Genomic DNA, 24705 nt, shown 5'->3' with positions numbered 1-24705 from the left:
CTATAACAAAGTTTTATTTTTAAAATCTTCGTATTTTAATATTCTGTGAAAAAAAAATCTATAGCACAACAATGAAGGTAGTTTTCACACTGCAAAATAGGAGATTATAGCAGAATATTAAATCCACTCTTAAAGCTAAAACAGATACGAGTATTGGCCTAAATAGAGATGCTATTCTGAATCATAACTGCTGGAAAAATATGGATATAGGAAGCACTCAGATTCACCACTTGGTTTATATAAGTATAAATATAAGAATTAGAAAGGAGTAGTAGAACTTCTGTTTTCCTAGTTTTTAAGACCTTGGGTTATCATTAAAGAAATTATATCTACTGATAAAGTCTATCTTTTTTTATTGTTTTGCTGGACACTGAAGATCAAAGCCCACAAGTGGTGTACTTTTAGTGCATTTCGGAGTACTAAAAAGGGCAAAAAGGGATTTCAAGGATGTATTCAATATTACCATGCACTCTGTTTCATTTCTCCTACTGCCTGTTTTGTTCAACGTGGAAAAATGAGTTAAATTGTAATAAAAATCTTCTGTTATATTTTCTGTCAAAAACATCAAAGACGTTCTCTGTAAAATTTAGACAATTGGTAGCAATTTGAATCATTTACATTTCAGCTTTATTACTTATATTGAATGCATTCGGAAGTACTGAACCACACAGGGTTCGGAAATTAAATCAGAAACCTTTCTTATGCTTTATTTGTGTTTTGGCTATATTAACTTTGCTCTTTTTTTTCCTTTTGCAGCAAGTGGCTGGTTTCTGGAAAAAGTAGAAATCACAGATGCATCTAGGAATTCAGTGTATTGTTTCAACTGTAGCAGGTCAGTAGATCAGTTCATCATCCCTATCATCACTCCGTAGGTGCTGTTTTCTTTTAAAAAGAATTAGTAGTAGTCTTTTTAGTCTCTCAATTGTTTCTCTTCTGGTTTCCTAAAAGAGTAAGAATTTTATAACCATGCTGTGTTCGTATCAGTCCATCCCCAGTAACTTTTTGAGCCCTTTGGCCAATTTCAAACTAATTTGTCAGAAGAATATTTAGAGACAGACACCACATTTTTCCAAGTTATTAAAACTGGATGACTGTAGGAGGGAGAGACACAATTTAGTGCCTTTGCTAAGAGGAGATATCAGTATGCCATTTTCAAGGGGTAGAAGCTGTCTGGTGAACCATTACACAAGTGTTAGTGTATATGTAGCTCTGACAAGCATATCATGAGTATGCAAACAGGCATGGGAGTGAATCAGAAAAGTGGGATGGTGGGAGCATGGTAGAATATGTCAGTGTAGATACAAAACTGGAGAAAAAGTAGTGTATTTATTTTATTGAGCAAAAGCAACATTAAAATCCTGTTTCAGTGTCTGCTTAATATGGGTCTATGATATATTCAGCAAGTAGGGTAAAGATAAAAGAAATGTTTTTTTAATATAATGTAAGAGGATAATGATCTAAATTTAGACATTTATTTGGATAAAGGGGTGCAGGGAGTAAAGGATTTCTAATGTACAAAAAGAAGATCCACTTCAGCCTGCGTCTAACTGAAACAACACACTTTCAGAAGTTGGAAATTAAATTGAAAAGTATATTTGCAGTGACTGGTCACTACAGTATACAGTTTACAGCTTAAAGACTTTCAGAATAAACAACAGAAGCAAACACACTCATGTATTCCTAAATGTGAAATAGATTTTTAATGCATCTGGAAAACAGACAAGTGTGAAAACTTACAAGTTTGCTATTTAGAAAGAGGGATGTTACCTGGTGGTCTGAAAACAGAAATGGTAGCCAAGGATACTTAATTTTATCCTTCCCTTAAATGTTTCTGTAAACTTCACAATTCATTGAAGCCAAATCCTAGCCTTGTACCCAAAAAAGCAACATTTTTCTATTTCTTGGGTAGTCAGTTGGACTCTACAGTCTGTCACGCGAATGTGAAGCTGTTACCAACCTCAATGACCTTAAACTTCTTCCAACAACATTAAACTTCCCTTCATTAAACTTCTTACAAACACATGCTCAGGTACTATCTAATCTTCTAGACACCTAAATTTAGGTTAGTGGGCACAAGTCCTTAGACCACCATGATTGGATTTTCAGTTGATGTCACTCCACCTCTTTTCCTTGGAAGAGTTCTCAGACCACACTGGTCAGAGGAAGATTCTTGAAAAAGACAGCTTGCAACAAACATTTTGTTCCACAGATTTTTTTTTCAATTTTATTTAAAGTTTTATGGTAGAAATACAAAGGTATGCAAGACACCCATTTGGAGCAAGAACTTGAATCACGTCATTGATGTGAGGGAGTGACTGACACAGATTGATTCTACAGACTGCTGACGAGGACATTTAACTGGGCCCTTGGTGGCTCAGAGTCATGTCCTTACCTTAACACATATCCTCTTACTTAACATGGAAGAATTTCAGTAGGCAAGACCAGCAGGTCCACCCTAGAGTACTCCGTGACCCAGAGGCTATGGGGCACTCCTCAGATACAGGAAACTGTAAGTTCATGTCCCTGTTCCAGCTCAGACATGGAGCTTCTCATCTCATAGCCTACTGCGTAAATGAGGAGTGGGTTCACTCTCTCACAAAGACTCATCTGATAAAAATGCTGTCTTTAAAATGTATGAATCACTGAGAAACCTGAAAGGAGGTGGGTATCCTTTACTAACTAATTTAAATGCCTGTTACCGAGCTTACAGGTCACACCTTTCCTCGGCTCTGGGACTTCCATGAGCAGTTTTATCTGCCAAGATTAGTTGTGCTTTAGCCTGGAACTCTTTGGCTTCAGCCATATCTCCCAGCTGTTCAATGGTGCAACTTCAGGCGTGAGCTACACTAATGTTATACCAGCTGGGAATCCCTCCCATACTAGCTCCTTAGTAGACATCACATCAGGTAGTCAGCCATAAGCCTTGCAAAAGTGTTAGAAGCTTTTTAACTTGCTTTGAAAATTAATATGATTGCCTCCATGATTCAAGTTAACATCAATCTACCTGACCTTTGGACTTAGGTCTATTTCCCATATAGTCAACAGTCAAACCTCCATAGGCTCTTGGCTCTTACAGAGCAGGCATTGAACCCACCATGCAACTCAATATTTTGTGAACCAACAAGGAGATAAGAGAAATAAACAGTCCTTAGAATGGAATACATGGACAATAACCTGCTATCACATAACAGTTTTCCTTACTCTAAATAATCCTGATTTTAAAGCCACTCATTGAAACAATCTACTTGTCACTTACATGACCAAAAAATAAAACAAATGTAAATTTCATAAATACATTTTTAAAGTTAATGACACTTATAAATTACGCATGTATGGATACTAAAAAAAACCCACCACTATTTTCTTCAGCTTGGTTACTGCTTCAGTATAAAGCAATGTAAAAACTCCCCTGGAAATCCAAAGGTGCAGAAGCAGGCTTTCATGATTTGTCTGTTTGTAAATTTTTATATGTGCTGTGCCTATGACAGGTTTTTATGTTTTTCCCTTAAGGTGGCTTGCTGAGGATGAAAGTGATGGCCGCACCACAGTGCAACTTTATCCACAGCTGCTTGATTTCTGATTCTTTCTGAGTGTGCTGCTTCTCCAAATTCATACTGATTTGATTTAGTTGCATTTTATAATTCTGGAGATATTGTAATTACTGTGAAGGGATGTCTAAACAACGCGTTAAAAACACCACAGTAAATTAAACATGTCTAATGTGAACACTGCATTCCAATCCTACTAGAGATGCTCAAAAACTTTGCATGACTGAAATGCAGAAAGCAGAAACTTAAATCTGTAACATGGCTCTGTGGACTTGATATGAGCATTCATGATGGTAGATATATGTAGTAACATACTTAAACATTTTTGTTGCAGTAATAATTTGTGGGCAAGTTAAATTTAGCTCGTGTCAAATCTGTCAATGTTTATTAATTTGATGAATCTGTTTCAATTTCAACATTTATTAAAATTTAGATTTTCTCAAAATCATTTTCCAAACAAACTGCACAACTCTTCAGCCTTACCATACATTGCTTCCTTTTTCTGCAAGACCATAACAGAGAGTAATAAAAAATTTTTATTCAGGAGTTCACCCTGTGTCAGTAAGCCTCCCATTGACATTTGATTGTAAAATCTTGTAGCTGAGCCAGAACCTTAGCTGAGAACCTTTAGATTCAAAGGGTATCTTAAGAGAGGCGGTTATCAGTAACATTGCAATAGCTCACTGGCAGGCTTAGGCAGCTCCCTGCTCAGCTTGATGACTTTTGCAGGGCCCATTCTTAGCCATCTAACTGGCTTCCCAGCGCTAAATGTGTGCATGCCTTTACTTCCATAAAAAAGCCAAATTCTTTCTGAAAATGCACAATAAATGGAAACATATTTAGCTATAAATGCTCTACTTAAAATTTGGTTTGGTAGGCTTTGACATTGTCAGAATTGACTCAGGAAGCGTTTAGGATATACATGAGTCTGAAATGCAATTGTGACTTGCACATCACCTGACGTTTCACGTGTGTGATCAGAATCCACATATTGTATGTACCCTACATAGGGCATTCCTCTGTTTAATCGAAGGCTCCACCTTTAGTATCTCCAAAATTTAAAATCTGTAGGAAGATCTGAATTTTAGACCTCTTTCACCCTCAAGGCATTACTGTGTTCTGTAGCAGCAATGTGCTTTCTACAATTATAAGAATTAAATGAGTTTCTAATCTGTGCTAATGAAACATTGTCTGGCTGTCTTTTTAATATGTTTAATGCTTATTTACTCACATTATCCTGTGAAATGACTAATGTTGGCCAATATCAGCATGGGTGATGAGATTTCAGTTGTTACTTTGACACACAAGAAAATAAACACATATAATGAGTCTTGGCAGGTAATTTCATTTTTATCTATCTTATACATCATCAAAGGGAGCGATAATGTAAGGTCTGGATGTGATCAGAGTGAGCAATGGAATAGAGTCGATTTCTTCTAAAAGTGCTCTTTTTGCTTGCACTACTACCACGCACACAGGGATGGACTTGAAATTGTATCCCCCAGACCACACAGTTCACTTAGTCTCAGTATTCATTACACTGAATCACTTCGTTGTGATCTGTTATGTGATTTGTTTCATTATTATGTCTTTCATTAATAGTTTGTAATACTAGCTCTCTTTGATGCCGTCTCTGATTTATCAAGTGTAAATAATGCCTTCCTAATCTGTTTTTCATTACCAACAGTGCATACCCTCCTTCAGCAGCTGCCTCCTGTATTTGAAAATTATTTCCTCTACATACACAGTATACAAATCAGGTTTTGGATTCGCTTCCCTGGATCCAGGGCCATATAAACGCCTCAACCCTTTCACTAACAGGACCATCACAGCAGAGGGCTTCATCTCAAGCACATCATGGATGCTTGCAGCACACATTGCCAGGGACTACACTTTGATAAGAAAACCTGAAATGCCGTTAAGAATCCCTTTCTCAGGTCTTGCTTGGAAGACATGCCAGCTAGCATATTGAGCTCGAGACTGGTGCCCAACCCCAAACTTGCCTCTTCCACATGGCATGCAGTGATGTCTGCTGTGTTTGGCACAGAATTCACTTAGTCTCTGTCCCTTGCAACTGGGACAATTTTTTGGACCAAATTCCTGGCCAAAGATGGACATTAGAGATGTGCCACCTCATGTGCGCTCTGCTGTTGCTGCACAGCAAGTTTCCAGCCTTGCTTTTTTGCTCCCAGTACCCTGCCCTACCTATGGAGAGTCTGGGCAGATTTTGACACCACTGGTGTCTCCACAGGGATCAGAGGAGTAGCATGGAAAAGAGACTGCCTGGGTCAAGAATAAATCCAGGCATTTGGCACTCACAGGAACCTTGGAAGGAGCAGTGAGGCAACTCGATCAGTTGGAAGAGGCAAGGCTGTAGTGGGCTGTAGTGGGCAGAAGGGTTTGACTTCTGCTGCCTCTCCCTGCTGCGTCCTGTCTTTGAAGATCTGTGTGAGATGGTAGTGGCCAGAGAATAATAACAATAATTATTATTATTGTTTTTGGTATTATTATAATAACACTGAAGCAAGAACTGTTAATTTTGCACTGCAGAGAAAGCCTCGAGCTAGAGCTGGGCGCTAAAACATAGACCCTGAAGACCCTAACATAGGCTCTTAGATATAGAAGAGTCTGAAAGTGTCCATTATAGGTCCAGTGTTGGTTAACTCTATCTTTTTTCCTTATTCACTTCTCCTGGTGTGGTTTTATCTGTATCATTAAGTTGATCTAGGTGACATATTTCTACCTATTTAAAGCCCTTAAGTGCCTCTGTCTCTCTTGCTAATTACGTTAAGGATTTGAAAAAAACATAACCATGTTCTGGCTGGTTCATTGGACTATTTAACATTCTCCCAGCAGCTCCAAGTACCGCCTTGCTGAAACTCATCACACAAAAGAAAGGACTCCCCTCCTCTTAAGTACGTATGAGCAGTTATATTGCATCTATCCGTCCTGTAGTTTGTCAGTTGTGGAAACGGAATGAGAATAAGAAAGAATGAAGTACCAAGTGCTCCTTTGAGTTGCTTTAGAAGTCTTGGATGAATACCATCCAGTCCGGTCGGTTGTTACCATTTATAAATGTGTTTGCAAATACAAACATCTCCTGCTCACACATCAATTTAAAATGGTCCCTTGGACTTCTTCTCCATGAAGAAAAGCAGTAGGCTGGAAAAGTCCATAAACTCCTCCTTACTGAGCAGTGCAAAGCAGCGCTGTAACTTACTGTGCTGCGGCTGAGTGTTTTGCAATTGTTTTGCTTAGTTTAAAGTAATTTTAAATAGGTGAAACAAAAAGGGGGAAAGAAAATGGGGCTTTTCATTTTCTTCTTCAACTTCTGAAAATTCTTAATTACATCTTAAACACAGTATCAGAGGGCATGTTAACATCCCTTTAGGCATTCCATAAAAGCTTTTCCCCTTTATCATAAAATGTGATGTGCTTGTTTGTTGGCTGGTTTCTGCATGCACAATGGCAATGAAAGCGTTGTCAGCATTGTACAAAGCCTGGTTGCAAGCTCGCTTCCTGCGATGTCTTCCCATATGTCTCTGTCTTCTGCTATTGTTCATTACATATCTATGTCTATCTTTGATTATATTTTTGAATACATACTATGAAGCAGAGCGAAAGGTAACTGGCATCTGTTTCTAAATACTAAATGTAAATTTAAGAAATCCTGAGTTAAATCTTTAAAAAATTCTAAGAAATCATTTCTGCTTTCATATGTAACACTAAAGGCAGTACGCTGTTGTCAAGATGGGGCTGTTCTCAGTCATTCTGGCTGCATAAACCTGGAATTTATCTGTTTGTTTATTTAGAGGGTACAGTTGAATGTATTTACATGTTTCTAAGGTTTAGACATTCTGGAAATATGATACAAGAGGCTACAGCCCCAATTCAGCATGAAATAGAAGTGTGCTTATAGTGCAAGCATATGCCTAAAACTTAAGTATATAAATAATCCCACAAAGTTGGATTTATAGGCTACTTAAAGTTAGGTGTCCACCTAAGAGACCTGCCATGTTGCATCTGTCCCTTTCCAGATCTCATGTGGTGGGCACATATGTATTGGCGTTTTCAAATGAACCTTCACAAGCTACAGAAAAGCGATTACATGTACAAAACACATCAGTACCAGGAAGTTATAAAGCAAAGTAATTTCTGAAACCAGGGAGTATTCCAGAGTATGCTATGTAATTGCAAAAGTAGGCTAACCGATGGAGATATTTGATTCACGCTTCTTTTCTCAACTGTAAAGGCAAGTTTATAGTTTGAAATGTTTCTTCATGTATCTACATGTAGGCTTATAAATAAAATAATCTCAACCTAAAGCAAGCAAGCAATAGCTGTTTATACTCCACATGTTTTAAAAATATGTAGTATTTTAATATTAATTTTCCAAATAGTTTGGCAATTTACCAATGTATTTCTGATTTGTGGTTATATTAGTTTGCTGAAATACTGGCTTCATTGAAAGGACATACCTTTCAGAGCATACAGTGGCACGTGCCTGTTGTGAAGGAAGCTATTTGGGCAAAAAGGCGATTAACTACATTAGTGTGTAAACATCAAACATTCTATACTATAGCTTCCACTGGCACCTGTGTGTAATGTAAATATGAATACATTGAAAACATCTAAAACTTGTGAACGTTTTGTAGAGTAATTCTCACTTGCTGCTTCTAAAGAAATTGATTACACATGCGTGTGTGCCCGAGGGCACTGTTTTAACATGGAGCACTAGTTGAAGTCAGACGTAGTGAAGACATGGCAGTGAGACTATGTCAGAGTGAATAAGAAAATAGATGTTCATCAGATTCTCCATCAGGTCACTCCAGCTTTATATTACGGACAGCAAGACAGAGAGAACAGTGCAGCAAAAGGCACTGGGTGCCTTCGAGACAGAAATAAAACACGGATCAGAAGGTAGCTAGACAAGAAAAAGAAAGGAATAAATGAGGATAGGAAGCAAATCTGCTAGCAGATCCACCAGATCTACTGGAAGAAGGCACCAGAGAACTCCTTATGGCTTAGGACTTCATTTATTTCTAAGGAGGACTGCTCAGGACCTGTGGCTGGCGGGAGGGACGAGCCCACTGCAAGCCCTGCCAGGACCGCAGGGTTCTGGGGCACAGCACCTTCACGATTCAGGGCTGCTCCCCAAAGGACGGAGCACGGTAAGAAAGGCAGGCTTTTGTGCCAAAGTACTGCCAAAAGGGCTTCAAATCCAGGTGCAGTGAACTCATTCCAATGCTTCAGTTACTCTGAGCTAGGAGAAAATGCAGAAGCATTAAGCACCAAACTGCAAATTGCCAAAAGTATTGCCAAAGAAAGGAAAATAGATTTGGGAATAGTTTGGAATGAACATATGCGAAAATTGATTAGAGCTCTAAAGTATAATGATATTCTAATGGTGAAACAAGAGAATTGCAAGCGAGAGCTGGAGTGTATTTTGATAGGGCCATCTATGATCTACAGCTAAAGAAGACTGGGAAAAACATCATGGTTAGGAACCTTTATAAATAAAAAATCCTTTACTACGGCAAAGACAAGGGGATTGGAACCCAGAGGCGTACTTCCTGGACATTTAGGTTTGAGGTGATGACAATCCACAATGAAAAAACAGAAAGACACAAAAAAGAGAAGTATCTCTAAAGTAGACAAAGGTGATTTGATATTGTAATGGGGAAAAAAAGGAAACAGCTGCTGCAATTCAGAACAAAGCAAAAGCAGCACTTGTGATACCCATAAAAATGTTTTCTTTAAAGAAAGGTGGAGAAACAGAAGCCAAGGATAAAAGAGAAAAAGTAGCTTTACGTAAGAAATGAATGTGTCTCGGTTTATGAAATTTGTATTGATGTCTGTGATCACATTTTTGCCCTTCAATTATATTTTGTAATTAACAGTTTTGGAGGTTTTGTAACGACATCAGCTTGCTGAATGCACGCTGGTTTGTACACCGTGCGTATACCAACTGCTCTGGCCCCGATACAGCTCCACAGAAGCTATGCCAGTCCAACAAAGAGGAAACTTGGTTCTGTTTCTTGGAAGCAATTTCTTCAGCACTCACTTCTTATTTGGGATCCTTTCCATTTGTTACCTTTTAAGTGAGAAAACAAAACAGAAGACATTCCTCTGGAAGTATCAAACGGCCTTAAATTTAATTGAAGTTTAAACGTTCGTCTACTGCAATGCCTTCATATAACAGACAGCTATTGTTAACAGGAAAATCGGTGGGAAAGCGTATTACTCCCCTCATAAATGCAACAGTAGCTGAATCCAAGAAGAGAAAAACAAGCTAAACAAACAAAAGAAACAAAAAAGGAGAAAGCAGAGGAGAGGAGAGGAGAGGAGAGGAGAGGAGAGGAGAGGAGAGGAGAGGAGAGGAGAGGAGAGGAGAGGAGAGGAGAGGAGAGGAGAGGAGAGGAGAGGAGAGGAGAGGAGAGGAGAGGAGAGGAGAGGAGAGGAGAGGAGAGGAGAGGAGAGGAGAGGAGAGACAAACCAGAAAAATACAGGAAACAAAGTGTAAAACTCTCCCCATCACAACAGAATGTCTGGCAAACTGAACACCGTCCAGATTTACAGGTCTGATCTACAGCCCGCTGTGGTGAAGTGGAGGCTTCCTGCGCGACGGATCAATCCCTTTAGTCAAATTCTATCCCCGAGTGAAGTGGCTGAGGGTCAATACACTAGAAAACTTGTCCCACACGTGGGGCAGGGAGGGGAGGCTGTAGGGACGCTTGGCCCCAGCAGTTACCTCCTCCAAGCTGGCTAGCAGCCAGGTAGCCTTAAGCAAGCTACCATGATCTCTGCAACTATGTACAGCTAGACAGACGCCTTTTGTGTTCTTAAATATCTACGGCATTGCTCAGAGGTACCTTCTGCCCTTTTAGTATGTTGGATCTTGATGTTCTTCGTTTTATTCCCTCCATCCTGAATCTGACACCTTCAGGTTACTCTCCTACCCCAGCCCAAGCAGTTTAGGTTAGGATTTGGGCTACAGGAGCCCAGTTGTTCTCCTCCCCGCCCCCCACACCGGTGTATCACACTGTGACCTCTATTATAAATTTGTAGCAGCTTGTAGATCTGTATATGTCAAACAATTAAAGTAACTTGAAGCACCCACTAAACCATTTTATTAAAGATGTATCTATAAATAGAATAACATTGGAAACTTGTTGGTGTAGAAAACCCACCAACTTGCAACTAAATTAGCTTCATTATTAAGCACCTTCTCTGCTGACAAGGTAATCTTAAGTGAATATATTGTATTATATATAGGTGCTGACTGAATTATTACAAGATACCTTGAGAAAGAAGCAATTTGCATTAAAAGTCTGAGGCAATAAAGATCATATGGATTGTAATGAGAACAAAATATGGGGTTACAGAAAGAATAGAAATAAAAGTACAGCTATACCACTGCACCAGATTGCAGAGCAAATGTGTATTATTTAAGAACCATTACGTGATGATGTAATGAAAGACTCTTGTAATGTGTGATAACATGCAAAATAACAAGCCAAATTAGTTTTTTGTGCACTCTTCACCTTTCAAACTTGATTTTTGCGTGCTTAGCACTCTTGGAATAATAGAGTAACGCACGCTGTAGTCTTTTCTTGAAATCTCGGGTATGTATCAGTAACAGATAATTTCCAGAAGGCAACTTTGTACTTACTGCGTACATTCAAGAGTTAGAAGGCAGATTCTTCAGCTGTCCATGTGACTTCTTCTCTTTAATTAATGAAGTTGAAGGGACTGTATTTAGTCACATAACTCGACGTAACGGTGCTCTATCACAGTCTCACTGCCACTCTTGTTAAGACATTCCAGCAACGTGGCTGAACTATCTCACTGCTCTATTTTAAGGAGGGAGAGTGCAGGCTTGTAAAATACTCCAGAGGTGCAAAAAAAAAAAAAAAAAAAAAAAAGGGGGGGAGGTGGGGAAGCTCCACTAGTTGCTCGTCCCCTAGGTTTTAGAGATGCAGGGGCCGAAGGGCCAAGGGTGCGTGGCGAAGGGCCCTACCCGCCCGCGAACCGAGCCATCGCCCGGCACCGGGCCCTCCCGGCCCAGGCGACTCCCGGGGGCGGGAGGCTGGTGGCCTGCAGCGACCGGGAAGCCCCCTACCCCCGCGTTCCCCGCCGGGCTCCGAGGGCGGCGGCTGCCGCGGGGCCGCCAGGCCGGTCCCGGCTCCTCGACGGGGAGCGGCCGCCGGCTGCGCCCGGGACGGCTCCCGCGGCCTCGACCCGGTAACCGCAGGCGGGGCCGCCCCCGCCACCGACGTACCCGGGGGAGCTCTGCGGAGCGGCCGCGCTGCGGGGGCTGCCGGAGGTGCAGGGAGACGGGCGGGGGGCGGCGAGAGGCACCGTGAGTCCGCCTAGAGAACTGAAGGCACGAAGTGGAGTTTGGCCGGGCGGCGGAGTAACGGGGTGCCCGCTCAGCGTCCCCCAGACGCCTCCGAGGGAGCGCGAGTCCCGGCACCCTTCGAGAGCTGCACGGCCCGGTCTCATCTCACAAAGTTCGGGAACTGCGGCGGCGGCTCCCTCCGGTCCGAGGAGCCCCGTTCCCTGTGAGGAGCCCGGGGGGGGGGGGGGGGGGGGGGGGGCAGGCACCGCCCCGTCCGCACCCACCCGCGTCCCGCCACTCCACCCCGAGCGGCGCCGAGGACACCGGGGCGGGGGGGGGGGAAGCAGCGGAGCCGACGGCAGCGCCGCGCCCCTCCCGCGGCCCCGGGGAGCGCCGGCCACACCCCGCCTCCCCCCGCGGCCCCGCTCCTTCGCCCCGCGGAGCAGCCGCCCCCCCGGACCGGGCAGCCGAGCCGCCGCCGCCTCCCTTCGCCGCCGCGGGGCCGCGCTCCCGCACCCCCGGGGGCCGCGCCGGGCCCTTCCCTCCGGCGGCCGAGCGCCCCCTTCCCCGCCCCTGCGCCAGTGCCGGTGCCGGTGCCGGGCGGGGGGCGGCGGCAGCGAGGGAAGAGGGATGAGGTCATCCTCTTCGCCGGCGTCAGTCAGCTGGGCGGCGGCGGCGGCGGGTGCGGGCGGAGGCGGGCGGGGAGGCGGGTGCGGGATGCGCCGCTCCGGGCAGCGCTGCCCTGCCTGCTCCCGGCTCGGGCGGAGCGCGGCGGCGGCGGCCCCGGCAGCGCCGGCCCCCGCGGAGGCGGTGGGGCGGGCGGGCTGAGCGCGGCTCCCCGCAGGCAGGCGGCGCTGCGGGCGCGGCCGCCGCGGAGGAGCCGCCCGCGGGCGCGGAGCCCGGCGCGGAGCGGGGACCGGGGGCGAGGGGGAGCGGCGGGTCCGCGGCGGCTGCGGCGGCGGAGGGCGGGAGGCGGGAGGCGGAGGAGGAGGAGCAGGGGGAGGCGCGGGATAAAGGAGCGCTCGCCGCTCCCGCTTGCTCTCCGGCGGGGGGCTGAGGGGAGGCATCATGGCCGCGAAGTCGGACGGGCGGCGGAAGATGAAGAAGGGCGGCGAGGTGGCGTTCACGCCGCTGCAGAACTCCGAGCACTCGGGCTCCGTGCAGGCGCTGGCCCCGGGGCTGTCCGCCGGCGCCGGGCCGGGCGGCGGCAGCGACGACGACGAGGCGCCCGGGGGCGGGTGCTGCAGCGGCGGCGGCGGCGGGGACGGCTCGGGCGGCGGCTCCCGCTGCTGCTGCTGCTGCGGCGGCGGCGGCGGCAGAGGAGGAGACGGCGGCGTGGGCTCCCGGGGCTCGGGCGGGGGCTCGTCCTCCTTGTGCCTGCGGCTGGGCAGGGAGCAGCGGCGCTACTCGCTGTGGGACTGCCTCTGGATCCTGGCCGCCCTGGCCGTCTACTTCGCGGACGTGGGCACCGACATCTGGCTGGCGGTCGACTACTACCTGCGGGGCCAGCGCTGGTGGTTCGGGCTCACCCTCTTCTTCGTCCTGCTGGGCTCCCTCTCCGTGCAGGTCTTCAGCTTCCGCTGGTTCGCGCACGACTTCAGCACGGAGGACAGCGCTGCCGCCGCCGCCGCCGCCGCCGCCGGGCACTGCCCCGCCGCCGAGGGCAAGCTGCTGGTGAGCAGCGGCTCGGCGGCCGCGGACATCGACGCCGCTCGCCCCTGCACGCCGCAGCGGCAGGCGTCCACCGCCAGCAAGAGCAACGCCACCAACAGCAGCAGCAACAGCGGCGGCAACGCGGCGGGAGGCGGCGGGCCCGGTCCCCGCGCCGGGGGGGCCAGGTCGGCGTCCTGCGCCTTCTGCGTCTGGCTCCTGCAGTCGCTCGTCCACGTCCTGCAGCTCGGGCAGGTCTGGAGGTGAGGAGCCCGGCGGGCGCGCCGCGGGGGGACGGGGCCGCCTCGCCTCTGTTCCCCCCTCTGCGGGATTCCCCCCCCCCCCCTCGGGGCGGCGGGGACCGGGTGCGGACGAGGGGTGTCCCGTCCCGCCCCGCCGGGTCCCCGAGTCGCCCGGCCCGAGCTGGTGCGAGGTGCCCCAAACTTCTGGGAAGCTGCAGCGGGTGTGAAGTGAAAGCAGGGGGGCGGGCGGGTGGCACCCCGGTAAGGCGCGTCCCGGGGGCTCCGCACGCGTGGCTGGGACAGCGCTGGGGCCGGCGGGGGGCCCCGCTGTCGGCGAAGGGTTCCCGCCCAGAAGCTGTCGGTGCCTTACACGTTGCCGTGTTTGGCTGGGGAGGTGACAGAGTCCCGCCCGCCGCCGGGCCCCCCGCTGCGCGTACGCGCTCCCTGCGCGCCTGGTGTGCAGTGAGGGGGGGTCTCCTGGAGCCAACTTCGGAGGAGCCGCGCTCGGAAGCGTTGGCGAGGGACGCGATGTGCGTTAGGGAAAGGAGGGGCTGAAGGAGGCTGTGGAAGGCGCCTGCTGGAAAGGGAGATGACATCATAGTTCGCGAAACTAACGTTTTCCTCGATTTTAAGGGCATTTCCAGGAAAGATTTATGCAGAGGCGGAATGCCCTGCAAATACGCATGGTGCTGCCTGGGGAGTGCAGAGTTCAGAACGCGTGGTGTGTAAGGAGTTAAAATTTCCACGTAAAATCGCGGCAGACAGATGCTGCATTGAAGGTCATGCAGCGGGGCGGTGCACTACAGCAACAGCTGGAAATACTTTCGGGGTTTCTTGTCTGGTGGACAGATAGGACTTCTCTCCCGTTTCTGTTCTGGAAACAATGGGGTTTTTCACAATTATTTCATTAGAGAGTTTAATTCGTTGTTACTCTAAACTTCTGACTGGCGGTTCAATCTCTGTCCCACCCTTTTGGACAGGGACTGTCTTTTGCTCTGTACTAGTGCGGTATCCAGTACACCTCAGTTCTGCTTGTGGCCTTCAAGGAATCCAAGTGCTGCTAGATAGTAGACCAGAGATCTTGGGATGCTATGCTAAGTGTCTTTCACTTCGCAGATGCTTTGGTTTATTATTAAAAATGCAATTTTCTAAACTTGTGAGACTACCTCCAAGTTGCAGATGTGCTCGACATCAACTATGGCACAGCTTGAGAAGGAGGCAGGATTTTCAACAAAAAGTGATACTTTGTTCTGGATATTGTATACTCGTATGCTCTTGTATGCTCTGCCTCCACGGCTGAACAGAAGTTAAATTTAGGACTTTCTGAATGAGATGGTTTTATGTAATATTTAGTCCTGATCCTGCAGAGACAGGAGAGGAGGTACAAGGCTCAAACTGTACATAGAAATTCGTGTTGATACTCATCTATATGGAAGACAAACAGCATGTATCATGCTGAGTGACAGAAGAGAGTTTTACAAGGTCTGGCATCACGACTCGGTTGGAAAACACAAAGAGCAGGGCTTTGGGTGGAGCAGAGTGTACAGCACTTGTGTGAGAGGAGGTAGCTGGGATTTAGAGCTCTCCAGCTTCTCGCTTTTTGAAGCACTGTCTCTTTTAACGTAAGATTTACTCCTTGCAAGAGCACCTAGTTCCCATGTTTAAAGCCAGCTGAGCTTCTTTTGGTCATATGTAGCTTTTCTTCATGTTTTATGTGCAGTAGCGTAAGGCTACCAGAATATTAAGTTGACAAGGTGTGTTAGGACTTTATTTATGTTTTAGCCTGCTATGCTCTTTTCTTTTTTTCAGTGAAACAGAGCCATAGAATCGTTTGTCTGTCAGTAACTTTGACTTGCAGTTCTCCACAAAAGTGCAAATCATATGGTCAGTTGTATACAGTCTTGCAGATCAGCACTTCATAATTGATTAAAGTGACTTCATTTTAATTCCCTAGGTATATTCCTTATAAAGGAGAGCGTTTGGAGTCATTTAAAACTAATAATCATGACCAAAAAGGAGAGGTCACATCAACCCCTCAGAAACTCTGTACATAAGCATGGTGTCAGAGCTACCAGGATCTGTGGAAGATAACGATGATTTTCTGGAAAACGGAGCATTCACACTTTGTAGTCGAAACCTTCTGCTCTGCAGTGCAAGATCTGCACTGGCCTGAGCAAACAGAGCAAACAGCTCCTGAACATTTAGGCTGAAGGACGATCTGAAGTGTTTTCCAGCTGCACGTGTTTGGAGACTAACTCCTTCTTCGAGGCAGCTAAGATCGTGCCGGCTGTGTTGGCACCACAAGTGCACATATGCTGGGGGCACCATCCCCACGGTTGACAAAACCCGAGTTGCCCTTTGTTCTGTGCCTCTCTGTGTGTGTTTTCTGTTCTCAGCGTTCAGTTTTTCCTTCTCTTTTTCTTTTGGCCCTGATTAAAGCCTCCCTACAGCTACATTTCAGTTTTCTGTTACTTACCATGTTAAATCCCCCCCCAAGCAAAAATGACAGTAATATTTCTGTCATTTCTCTGTTGACAAGGAGCCCTAGGTGTGAGAACTGAGTTTTGCATAAGGGCAAAGATACCAGGGAATGAGAGGAGAGGTTTGCTGGTGCCTTGTTCTCAGTATACCAAGATTGGTGCTCATTCAGGTTTCATTTGGTGTTTACTGTGCTCTGTCTCCTCTTAAAACGTTCAACAGATTCTCAAGGTCTTCAGTTTCCCTTTAGTTGTCCTATTGCCAAAGGTTTTTGGGGGAACTGTGTAAACTGCTGATTTAAGGAAGCCATCCTGAGAAACGGGGGTAGGACTGGGAATCCCAGTGTTATTGGGTTAAAAAAAAACCAAAGTTTAAAAATGTGGTTTTGGTGATTAGTTCTGTCAGGATGACTTTTAACAATTCCAAAGCTTTTCCATGTCTTGCATTTGAGATTAGTTTTTGTTTACAAACATATTGAAAGCGAGATCATTGAAAATGATTATGTGTTAATTTTAACTCAAATGTGCTAATGGGAAATGAATGAGGTCTTTAATGTGGCATGGAACAATGCTGGAAATAGGCATCTAAAATTGCGAAACCAATTTTTTTGCCAGAGTGTAAAGAAGGGGAGCTGCAGGAGCAGCTAAGCTGCCAATCAGTTCTGAATAAAAAAGTGTCTTTTTTTCTTTTGAAATCAGTATAACTTTTTTCCCCTCAAATTATAGAAGATTGCATTCTTCCATTCTGAAGACTAAGCATGTGAATACCTTCTTTTCACAGGTTTGGATGTTCACAGACTTCTTCTTCACACTGTCCTCCAGTTAAAATTCCAGTGAAGTCTCTTGAGGAGTCGCTTGCCACAGCTGAGTGCAGCTACTAGGCCTTTGCTGGCAGCTAGTTTCGTATTGAAATATGATCACTGATGAGTTTCTGCCTTTAGAGATAGATACAGAGACGTTTCCTTATCCATACTTCCAGTGTGTTCTGCTTTTTGCCAACATATGGGTGTGGAAGGCACACTACGGAGCCCTCCTCTCCCAGGAAGATGCTGTGAGAGACATGGGTTTTTATTAGTAGACTCTGGGGAGTACAAGAAGGATGTAATGCACAGGGTCTTTGTATTCCATTGAAAGGAAAAAAAGGGCGGTGGATGCTTTAATTTATAGTCTGTAAGGACTACATAGAGGTCTGTGGGCCAGTAGCATTCAGATAAACTATTGCCCTTTGAGCCTAGCATGAAAGTATGTAAGCACTGCCCTTGAGCATCCCTTTGATTCACTAAGCTTCCCAGGCTTAGCCTTGGCTTTCAGATCTCACAGTGGATGGCAAGACTTGGTGACTGGATGCAAGAGATAATGGCGTTCACTTCGCACCTGTGGAGCTGGTGCATTTCTTTGAAAACTTTTTTTTCTGTTTAAGGTTCCTCCGAGCTGACAAGACCGGAGAGCCATGCTCCTGAAGCTGGGTAAAGGGGTCCTGAGAGACGGGCCTGGGGGGAGCACGGGTTGTGGGAAGCTGGGTGGGTGAGAGGAGGAGACTGGAGGACTTGATGGTGGCCCATCTTGTGGCGTCTGGAAAGCAAGATATAGCTCCGAGTCAGCTGTTGTGCCTTGTAGGGGAATGGCGTGTGCAGGCTGCCTTGGTGCTTGGAGTGCTTGGAGGTTCCCACTGTGGCTGTCATTTTGCTTGAAAGGCTGCAGTCGAAGTGCCTGAAAGGGAACTGTCAAGTTTCTGTAGTCAACAAGGCCAAAGGAAGGGTGAATCACTGGAAAGAAGAGGACTGGAAATTACCCTTTAAAATTATTGATGGGTAGTTGAGATGATGCTGAGATGCTTAAGTATATCCTTCTCAAGAGATTGAGGGGTTATGGCTGAGATTTGCCAGCTGTGTGGGAATCCACCTAGAGAACGAGGAGGACATGCCAGGTTAATTGCTGGCCCTTCCAGGTGGCACTTGTCTGGGGCAGGTGTGTGTTCCAAAGTGGGAATGGTTCCCTGAGAAATGATGCTATGATTTAGCTATATCTGTTTATGTGTAATACTAAGAAATCATTTCCTTTCTTCTCCTTCCTGGTTCTTAAGTGGGATAAAAAAAAAGGTTGGAGGAGGGTTGTAGAGGTGATGCTGGATTCTGGAAGCAGTGTGAGTTGCAGTCTCTATGGTGCCCTGTGGAAGCATTTTTCACAGGGCTGGATCATCCACCAAAGAAATTTCACTGCCTGCACTCATAAGCTTCACCTCTGCAATCAGCTGATGCTCTTAAAATTTCAAAAAAAAAGGGGAAATGGTGTCTGCGCGGTGTGTGACGATTTCCTGATGATCTCCTTGGGTGCTCACTATTAAGCACGACTGGGCCCCTAAGCTGGAACTGTGAGAAAGGTAGTTCAAATTAAGAAAAACATTGCTGGTCTTTAAGTCAGCTCAACTCCGTTCTTAAACAGGTTCATTTGTTTTCGCGTTTTGCTCCGCATAGTAGTTTTGACACTTTTGTTCAGTAATGGTGTAGGAGTTCAGTGTAGTTAGGTGGTCAATAATTCCAGCTGCCATCGGACTTCACACTCAGATGTGATAATATCTCAATCTGACACCAGTTTTTCTCACTGTTTTGAAATCTGTCAGATAATTTGTCACATTGAGTCCAAATTTATGAGTCATAGCCATTTCCTAGACAAGATTATTGCATATCCTCCCCATCTGTCTCTTAGTGTAGCGAAATGCTACCACTCAGCAATACCATATTTCTTTTATTGAATTACTGCAGTGCTTGAGTTGAAGTCCTACTGGCTAACTATTTTGCTTGCTGTGTCTTTAGGACTCGGGAAAGGTGATGCACTGTCAGAAATAGGAATTAAAGTTTTCTATTTTTCCGCTCAGAAAGCAGGAATAGAAGGGGCAGCCCACCCTGTAAGTGGCCTAACTACATTTAAACTTTTGCTAATATATACAGCAGTATAAATATTCAATTTCTTTTTCTTTCTTTCTTTTTTTTTTTTTTTCCCTGGAGACAGTGACATGCAGATGAAGGCTGTGCCTTTATTTTTTTTTTTTAAACACAAAAGTGAATCTTTACTATGTTCTTAAAAATCTCTTACAAGTCTGCATACAAATCAGATTTGGTATTCAGTTTATTCTAATAACCTAAGCTACATGTAAAAGATGCTGATGTACTTTAGAAGAAAGATACTGTACATTTAATATTTAACAAGAGTTCTCTCTGTAGAGAATATTTATCAGTTATGTAAGTTTTCAGATTTTCAAAGGTCTGCTTAAGCACCAAAATTTCATATTGCTCAATTGCCTTAGTAGGTGAACAAACATTTTATACACAGAATGCTTTCTAGAAAGTTATATATCGGAGGAATTTATGTTTGGCTTTTTCCAAAACAGTAGAAAATCTCTATCATTTTATGGGTTTGTGTTTCAGAGGATTTCGTTCCACCTTGTATAGATATTATTCTAGAGTTCTCTGATACCATGCAGAAATGTCTATACATACATACCATGAATTCAAAGAAATGTTTCACATTATAATTTGTTTCTAAATGTTGCAAACTTGCAGAAAGTTTCTTGCAGCCAGATGAGGTTTTTTTGGCTAAAATTTCTGTGTTACTTACATCAGGGAAAGTAGTTAGTGCTGTAAGGTCAGTTTGCATGTCCATATCTCATGTGGGGAAACAAGAAAGTGTAACATCACAGCATGATCTACAGCTTCTGTTACCCTGCTCTGTATCTTCAGGTCACTTACATCAGTTTACCATGTCCATGTCTCCCTGTCAGCTGGCTTAGTATTTGTCCACTGGAAACTTCACTGGGTAAAAAACTGGCTGGATACCTGATCCCAGAGAATGGTGGTGAATGGGGTTAAATTCACCTGGCGGCCGGTCACAAGTGGTGTTCCCCCAGGGCTCAGTTTTGGGGCCGGTCTTGTTTCATATCTTTATCAATGATCTGGAGGAGGGGATTGAGTGCTCCCTCAGTAAGTTTGCAGATGAAACCAAGCTGGGTGGGAGTGTTGATCTGCTTGAGGGTAGGAAGGGTCTGCAGAGGGATCTGAACAGACTGGATTGATGGGCCGAGGCCAACTGTATGAGCTTCAACAAGGCCAAATGCCGGGTCCTGCACTTGGGTCACAACAACCCCATGCAACGCTAAAGGCTTGGGGAGGAGTGGCTGGAGAGCTGCCCAGCAGAAACGGACCTGGGCGTGTTGGTCGACAGCCGGCTGAACATGAGCCAGCAGTGTGCCCAGGTGGCCAAGAAGGCCAGCGGCATCCTGCCTTGTATCAGGAATAGTGTGGCCAGCAGGAGTAGGGAGGTGATCATGCCCCTGTACTCGGCACCGGTGAGGCTGCACCTCGAGTACTGTGTTCAGTTTTGGGGCCCTCACTACAAGAAAGACATTGAGGTGCTGGAGCGTGTCCAGAGAAGGGCAACGAGGCTGGTGAGGGGTCTAGAGAACAAGTCTTATGGGGAGTGGCTGAGGGAGCTGGGGCTGTTTAGTCTGGAGAAGAGGAGGCTGAGGGGGGACCTAATGGCTCTCTACAACTACCTGAAAGAGGTTGTAGTGAGGTGGGTGTTGGTCTCTTCTCCCAGGTAACTAGTGACAGGACAAGAGGCGATGGCCTCAAGTTGTATCAGGGGAGGTTTAGACTGGATATTAGGAAAAAAATCTTTACTGAAAGAGTGGTCAGACGTTGGAACAGGCTGCCCAGGGAAGTGGTGGAGTTCAAAAAAAGTATAGAAATGGCACTTCAGGACATGGTTTAGCAGCCATGGTGGTGCTGGGTTGACAGCTGGACTTGGTGATCTTAGAGGTCTTTTCCAACCTTAATAATTCTATGATTCTATGATTCTAAGGACTGACTTTGCTACAAAGATACAAAAGTTGTAGTAAAATTACAAGAAAATCAATTCCTATGTCACTTATTCCAGTATTAGCTCATTCTGCCATCTCTCTGTTCCAATTAAGTAGCTTTTAATACACAGCAGATTAATCACAACAGTGACTTACAGTTGCAGTGAACAGGCTGTTTGGGAGAAATTTATCAGGCACAGACAAAATCAATAACTCTTTTACTTGCATTTCAAGTTACAGTAGAAATTTGTGGTTGCTAAAGTATGTTTATAAAGTGGTGCCATTTTTGTTCATTTTAGCACAGCTGTCGGTTGTATACATTGTGTCAAGTAGACATAGAGGAGTGGAAGTGGCAAACAGGCTATAAAAAGAACTGTTTTGATTTGTTTGATTTTTAAAATGGAAGGAGGCTGATATAAAAGAGAACATGAGGGAGAATTGAGGGAGCATATAAAAGGAAGCAGGTTCTCAAAAGACATGGGAATACCAGTTAACCCTTGTACACTATGTACCTAACTCCAGTTTATTTCCCTTCAGCCACTGACCAAAGAGAGATTATTTGGATAATTTTCTAAGTGACTGCTTGCGAAACTGGAGAAGGAGGCAGGAAAAAAGAAGAGTTGTACATCTGGGCAAACTCACAGCGAAAACGTTAGATACACAGAGAAGATGTCAGATAAACTCTGACTGCAGCGAGTGGTCATCTGAACAACGATAAATACAAATGTGAGGTATCAGTTTGACATCAGTTTACAGGGAAGAGAGTACTCAAGTATCTTTTCATAAATTTGAGAATTTAAAAATAATAGGTCTTGGATGTATATTTTTCTGAGAAATTTTACCTGAAATTCCTGACAACCATAACCTGCCATAATCTGCCTGTGGTCTCTGATTGCTGAAGTGGTTTCTTATCACTCTCTCTCTTACTCTGTTTCCCTCCCTGAATGGTTGAAATGGGTAATAATGTATTTTTTCCCCCAAGATAAAATAATTGCTACACTATGTTACTATTTCTGTTACTTTTCCTTTGACTGCACGGTTCAGTATGGTCACGGTATAAGATTTGTATGGGGAGACATATAAATCTTTTTCATTGACAGGGATAATCAGTGGGGGTGGTTATCACTATCAGTAACAAATGATTTGATATCTGGAGTTGGAGCAAATGGAGCGAGACATTTTTGTGGGGAGTTTTCAAAGGAAGTTTGGCAGCCAATGGTGAGACAACAAAAGTAACTTTTTCTCCTGCTTCTAAAATTGGAAGGTGTGACTTAGGCAAGACTAATGTACCAAGGACCAGTACCAGCTGCTTCAGAGAAAGATGCAGATGCTTTACAGTGAATAAAAAGTAAATTAACCTACAGATGGAAGGACAGTTTTCTTTGTCACAGAATCACAGAATCACAGAATAGTAGGGGTTGGAAGGGACCTCTGTGGGTCATCTAGTCCAACCCTCCTGCCGAAGCAGGGTCACCTACAGCAAGCTGCACAGGACCTTGTCCAGGCAGGTCTTGAATATCTCCAGAGAAGGAGACTCCACAACCTCCCTGGGCAGCCTGTTCCAGTGCTCCATCACCCTCAGAGGGAAAAAGTTCTTCCTCATGTTCAGACGGAACTTCCTATGCTTCAGTTTGTGCCCGTTGCCCCTTGTCCTGTCGCTGGGCACCACTGAAAAGAGCTTGGCCCCATCCTCCTGACACCCACCCTTCAGATATTTGTAAGCATTTATAAGGTCCCCTCGCAGCCTTCTCTTCTTCAGGCTGAACAAGCCCAGTTCCCTCAACCTCTCCTCGTAGGGGAGATGTTCCAGTCCCCTCATATACAGCAGCTTCCAGTCAGCTGCTGTATATCAGATTGATTTCTGCCCTTAAGAATGAAGGTTAGCAGTGCCACAGTTTTCAGCATTACCCACTTTAATGGGATGTTTTCATGTAAACATCTCATCTGTTCTAGGATCCTGCCAACTTTGGGTGGAGTTTTTCCATGTGTGGTGCATAAGATCAGTAGATTTGTTCCAGCAGATCCAAGGAAAGTACCTTGTAATATCAAGTGCTAGGCTTCAGTTCTCTAAAGAGAGGTTTACACATGTATAGAAAACAACAAAAAGCCACTGTGCTGATACTTTCACAGTTTAATAGTAGCTAGTGTGGAACAATAAGCTTGGTCATCATAAGAGTGTGGTCTTTTTTATCTTAAAGCGGGGTATGGGTGGAGTTATGTCTCTTCTTATTTTTATTCACCCTTAATCTTTATATGCTCACTTTATACAGAAATCTTTCTGTGAGCAGATCTAAAATAGGACTTAGCTCCACAAAGCACAATCTAGATGTTCTGCAGGCATATAGACCTGAAAATATGATCAGAAGATTGGGTCAACAGCCTTGTTAGGAAGTTTCTTGAGCAAGTTAAACATAATGTTCAACTTTGAAAGCATCCTAGAAGCTTGTATTTCTGCATTTTGGCTGTGTCCAGAACCTCCCCAATACACACAGCCTGAGTTCCTATTTTTCATTTAAGCCCATTGCAAACAAGAAGCTTGGCTGCAGTGGCACCAAAATCTCTTACTGGATCCAGCTGGCAAACATTATTTAAACCTGCTTTATGAGCAATGATGAGCTTAGGTCTGCGACACGTATTACTGAATCTACCATGTTTCATAGTACTGGGAAAATGTCCCTTGCGATTAGAGTATTTGCTCAGGTTTTAGGAGACCTGAGTCCACTGCCTTTTCCAGATGCGAGGGCTCAGATCCTGTCTCCCGGAGTGCTTTCAGCATGCAGGCTTAGGCGCAACTGGATCGGGACGTTTACTGTCCTTGCTGCTGGAGCTGTGTTGTCATGCTGACAGAAATGTCATGTTCATGAGGCATGAGCGGAAGACCTAACACTTAGGGCCTTCAAATTGGACCAAATACAAATTTCCCTGTCTTTCTTTTTTACTGCCTAATTAATTTTTATTTCCCACCGTTTAACTTTCTCTCTCTTTTATCCTAAAAGTGTGCTGCCAGTATTTCTGTTTACAGATCCTTCACTGTGTAGTATAACCACAAACGGACCACAAGATCTACATGGAAATGCCTGCATAGCTTATGGGAGTAGCTCTAGACAACCTGAAGTAGCTGAAGGATTGGTTGATTCATTTTTTCATCAGCCTTTCCCTGTCGTACATAGTCAACCTTAGAAAAAGAGAAAGAGGAAAGGTGTTTTTGATGCGTCACTCAGTAGTTGTTTCACCCTTTTCCTCTGCTGTCTCTTGCAACAGCGAATTAAACAGAAATTTTGAAAATGCTTGAGTTCCCGGTTCTTGCTCTGAGTTGATTTCCTGATAACACTTTTGTAGCTGATTTTTTTCAACGTAAGCAGCACAGTTTTGTGGCTGAAATAAAACCTCATCTTTGTGTCCTAGCTTCTTGTCTCCCAAATCACCACAAGGTCCACAGCAAGTGGAGCCCAAGTTTTCAGTACACATAATTTTGCTTGCCTTTTTTACCTGTCTGAGTTTCAAAAATGAAGAACTACATGTCCCTTCACTTTTAATGGAGTGGAGCTTATTACCTTTTGTTTTGAAGGGGAAGGAGATTTAAAATGGCTCG

The 24705-nt window shown here is 45.0% G+C and overlaps 2 protein-coding genes across 3 annotated transcripts in view; both read left to right on the top strand.

Moving 5' to 3' along the window:
* The window catches only part of RP1 (RP1 axonemal microtubule associated), a 196656-nt gene extending 192536 nt beyond the window's left edge, over positions 1–4120 (top strand). Inside the window, exons 56-57 of the mRNA XM_075415269.1 lie at positions 757–832; positions 3511–4120. Coding sequence (XP_075271384.1) covers positions 757–832; positions 3511–3580 — 146 coding nt within the window. The 3' untranslated portion in view covers positions 3581–4120. The remainder of the gene's footprint in view (positions 1–756; positions 833–3510) is intronic.
* An 8791-nt stretch (positions 4121–12911) lies between these two features.
* XKR4 (XK related 4) overlaps positions 12912–24705 on the top strand; it is a 253701-nt gene continuing 241907 nt past the window's right edge. For both annotated transcript variants that reach the window (XR_012763436.1, XM_075416140.1), the window contains exon 1: positions 12912–13802. Coding sequence is in view for 1 of the 2 variants with exons in the window: in XM_075416140.1 (XP_075272255.1) it covers positions 12958–13802 (845 nt within the window). In the remaining variant the exon portion in view is untranslated. The remainder of the gene's footprint in view (positions 13803–24705) is intronic.

Source organism: Opisthocomus hoazin, chromosome 3, assembly GCF_030867145.1.
Source record: "Opisthocomus hoazin isolate bOpiHoa1 chromosome 3, bOpiHoa1.hap1, whole genome shotgun sequence".
NCBI lineage: Eukaryota > Metazoa > Chordata > Aves > Opisthocomiformes > Opisthocomidae > Opisthocomus > Opisthocomus hoazin.
This window is presented reverse-complemented; position numbering and strand designations above follow the sequence as displayed.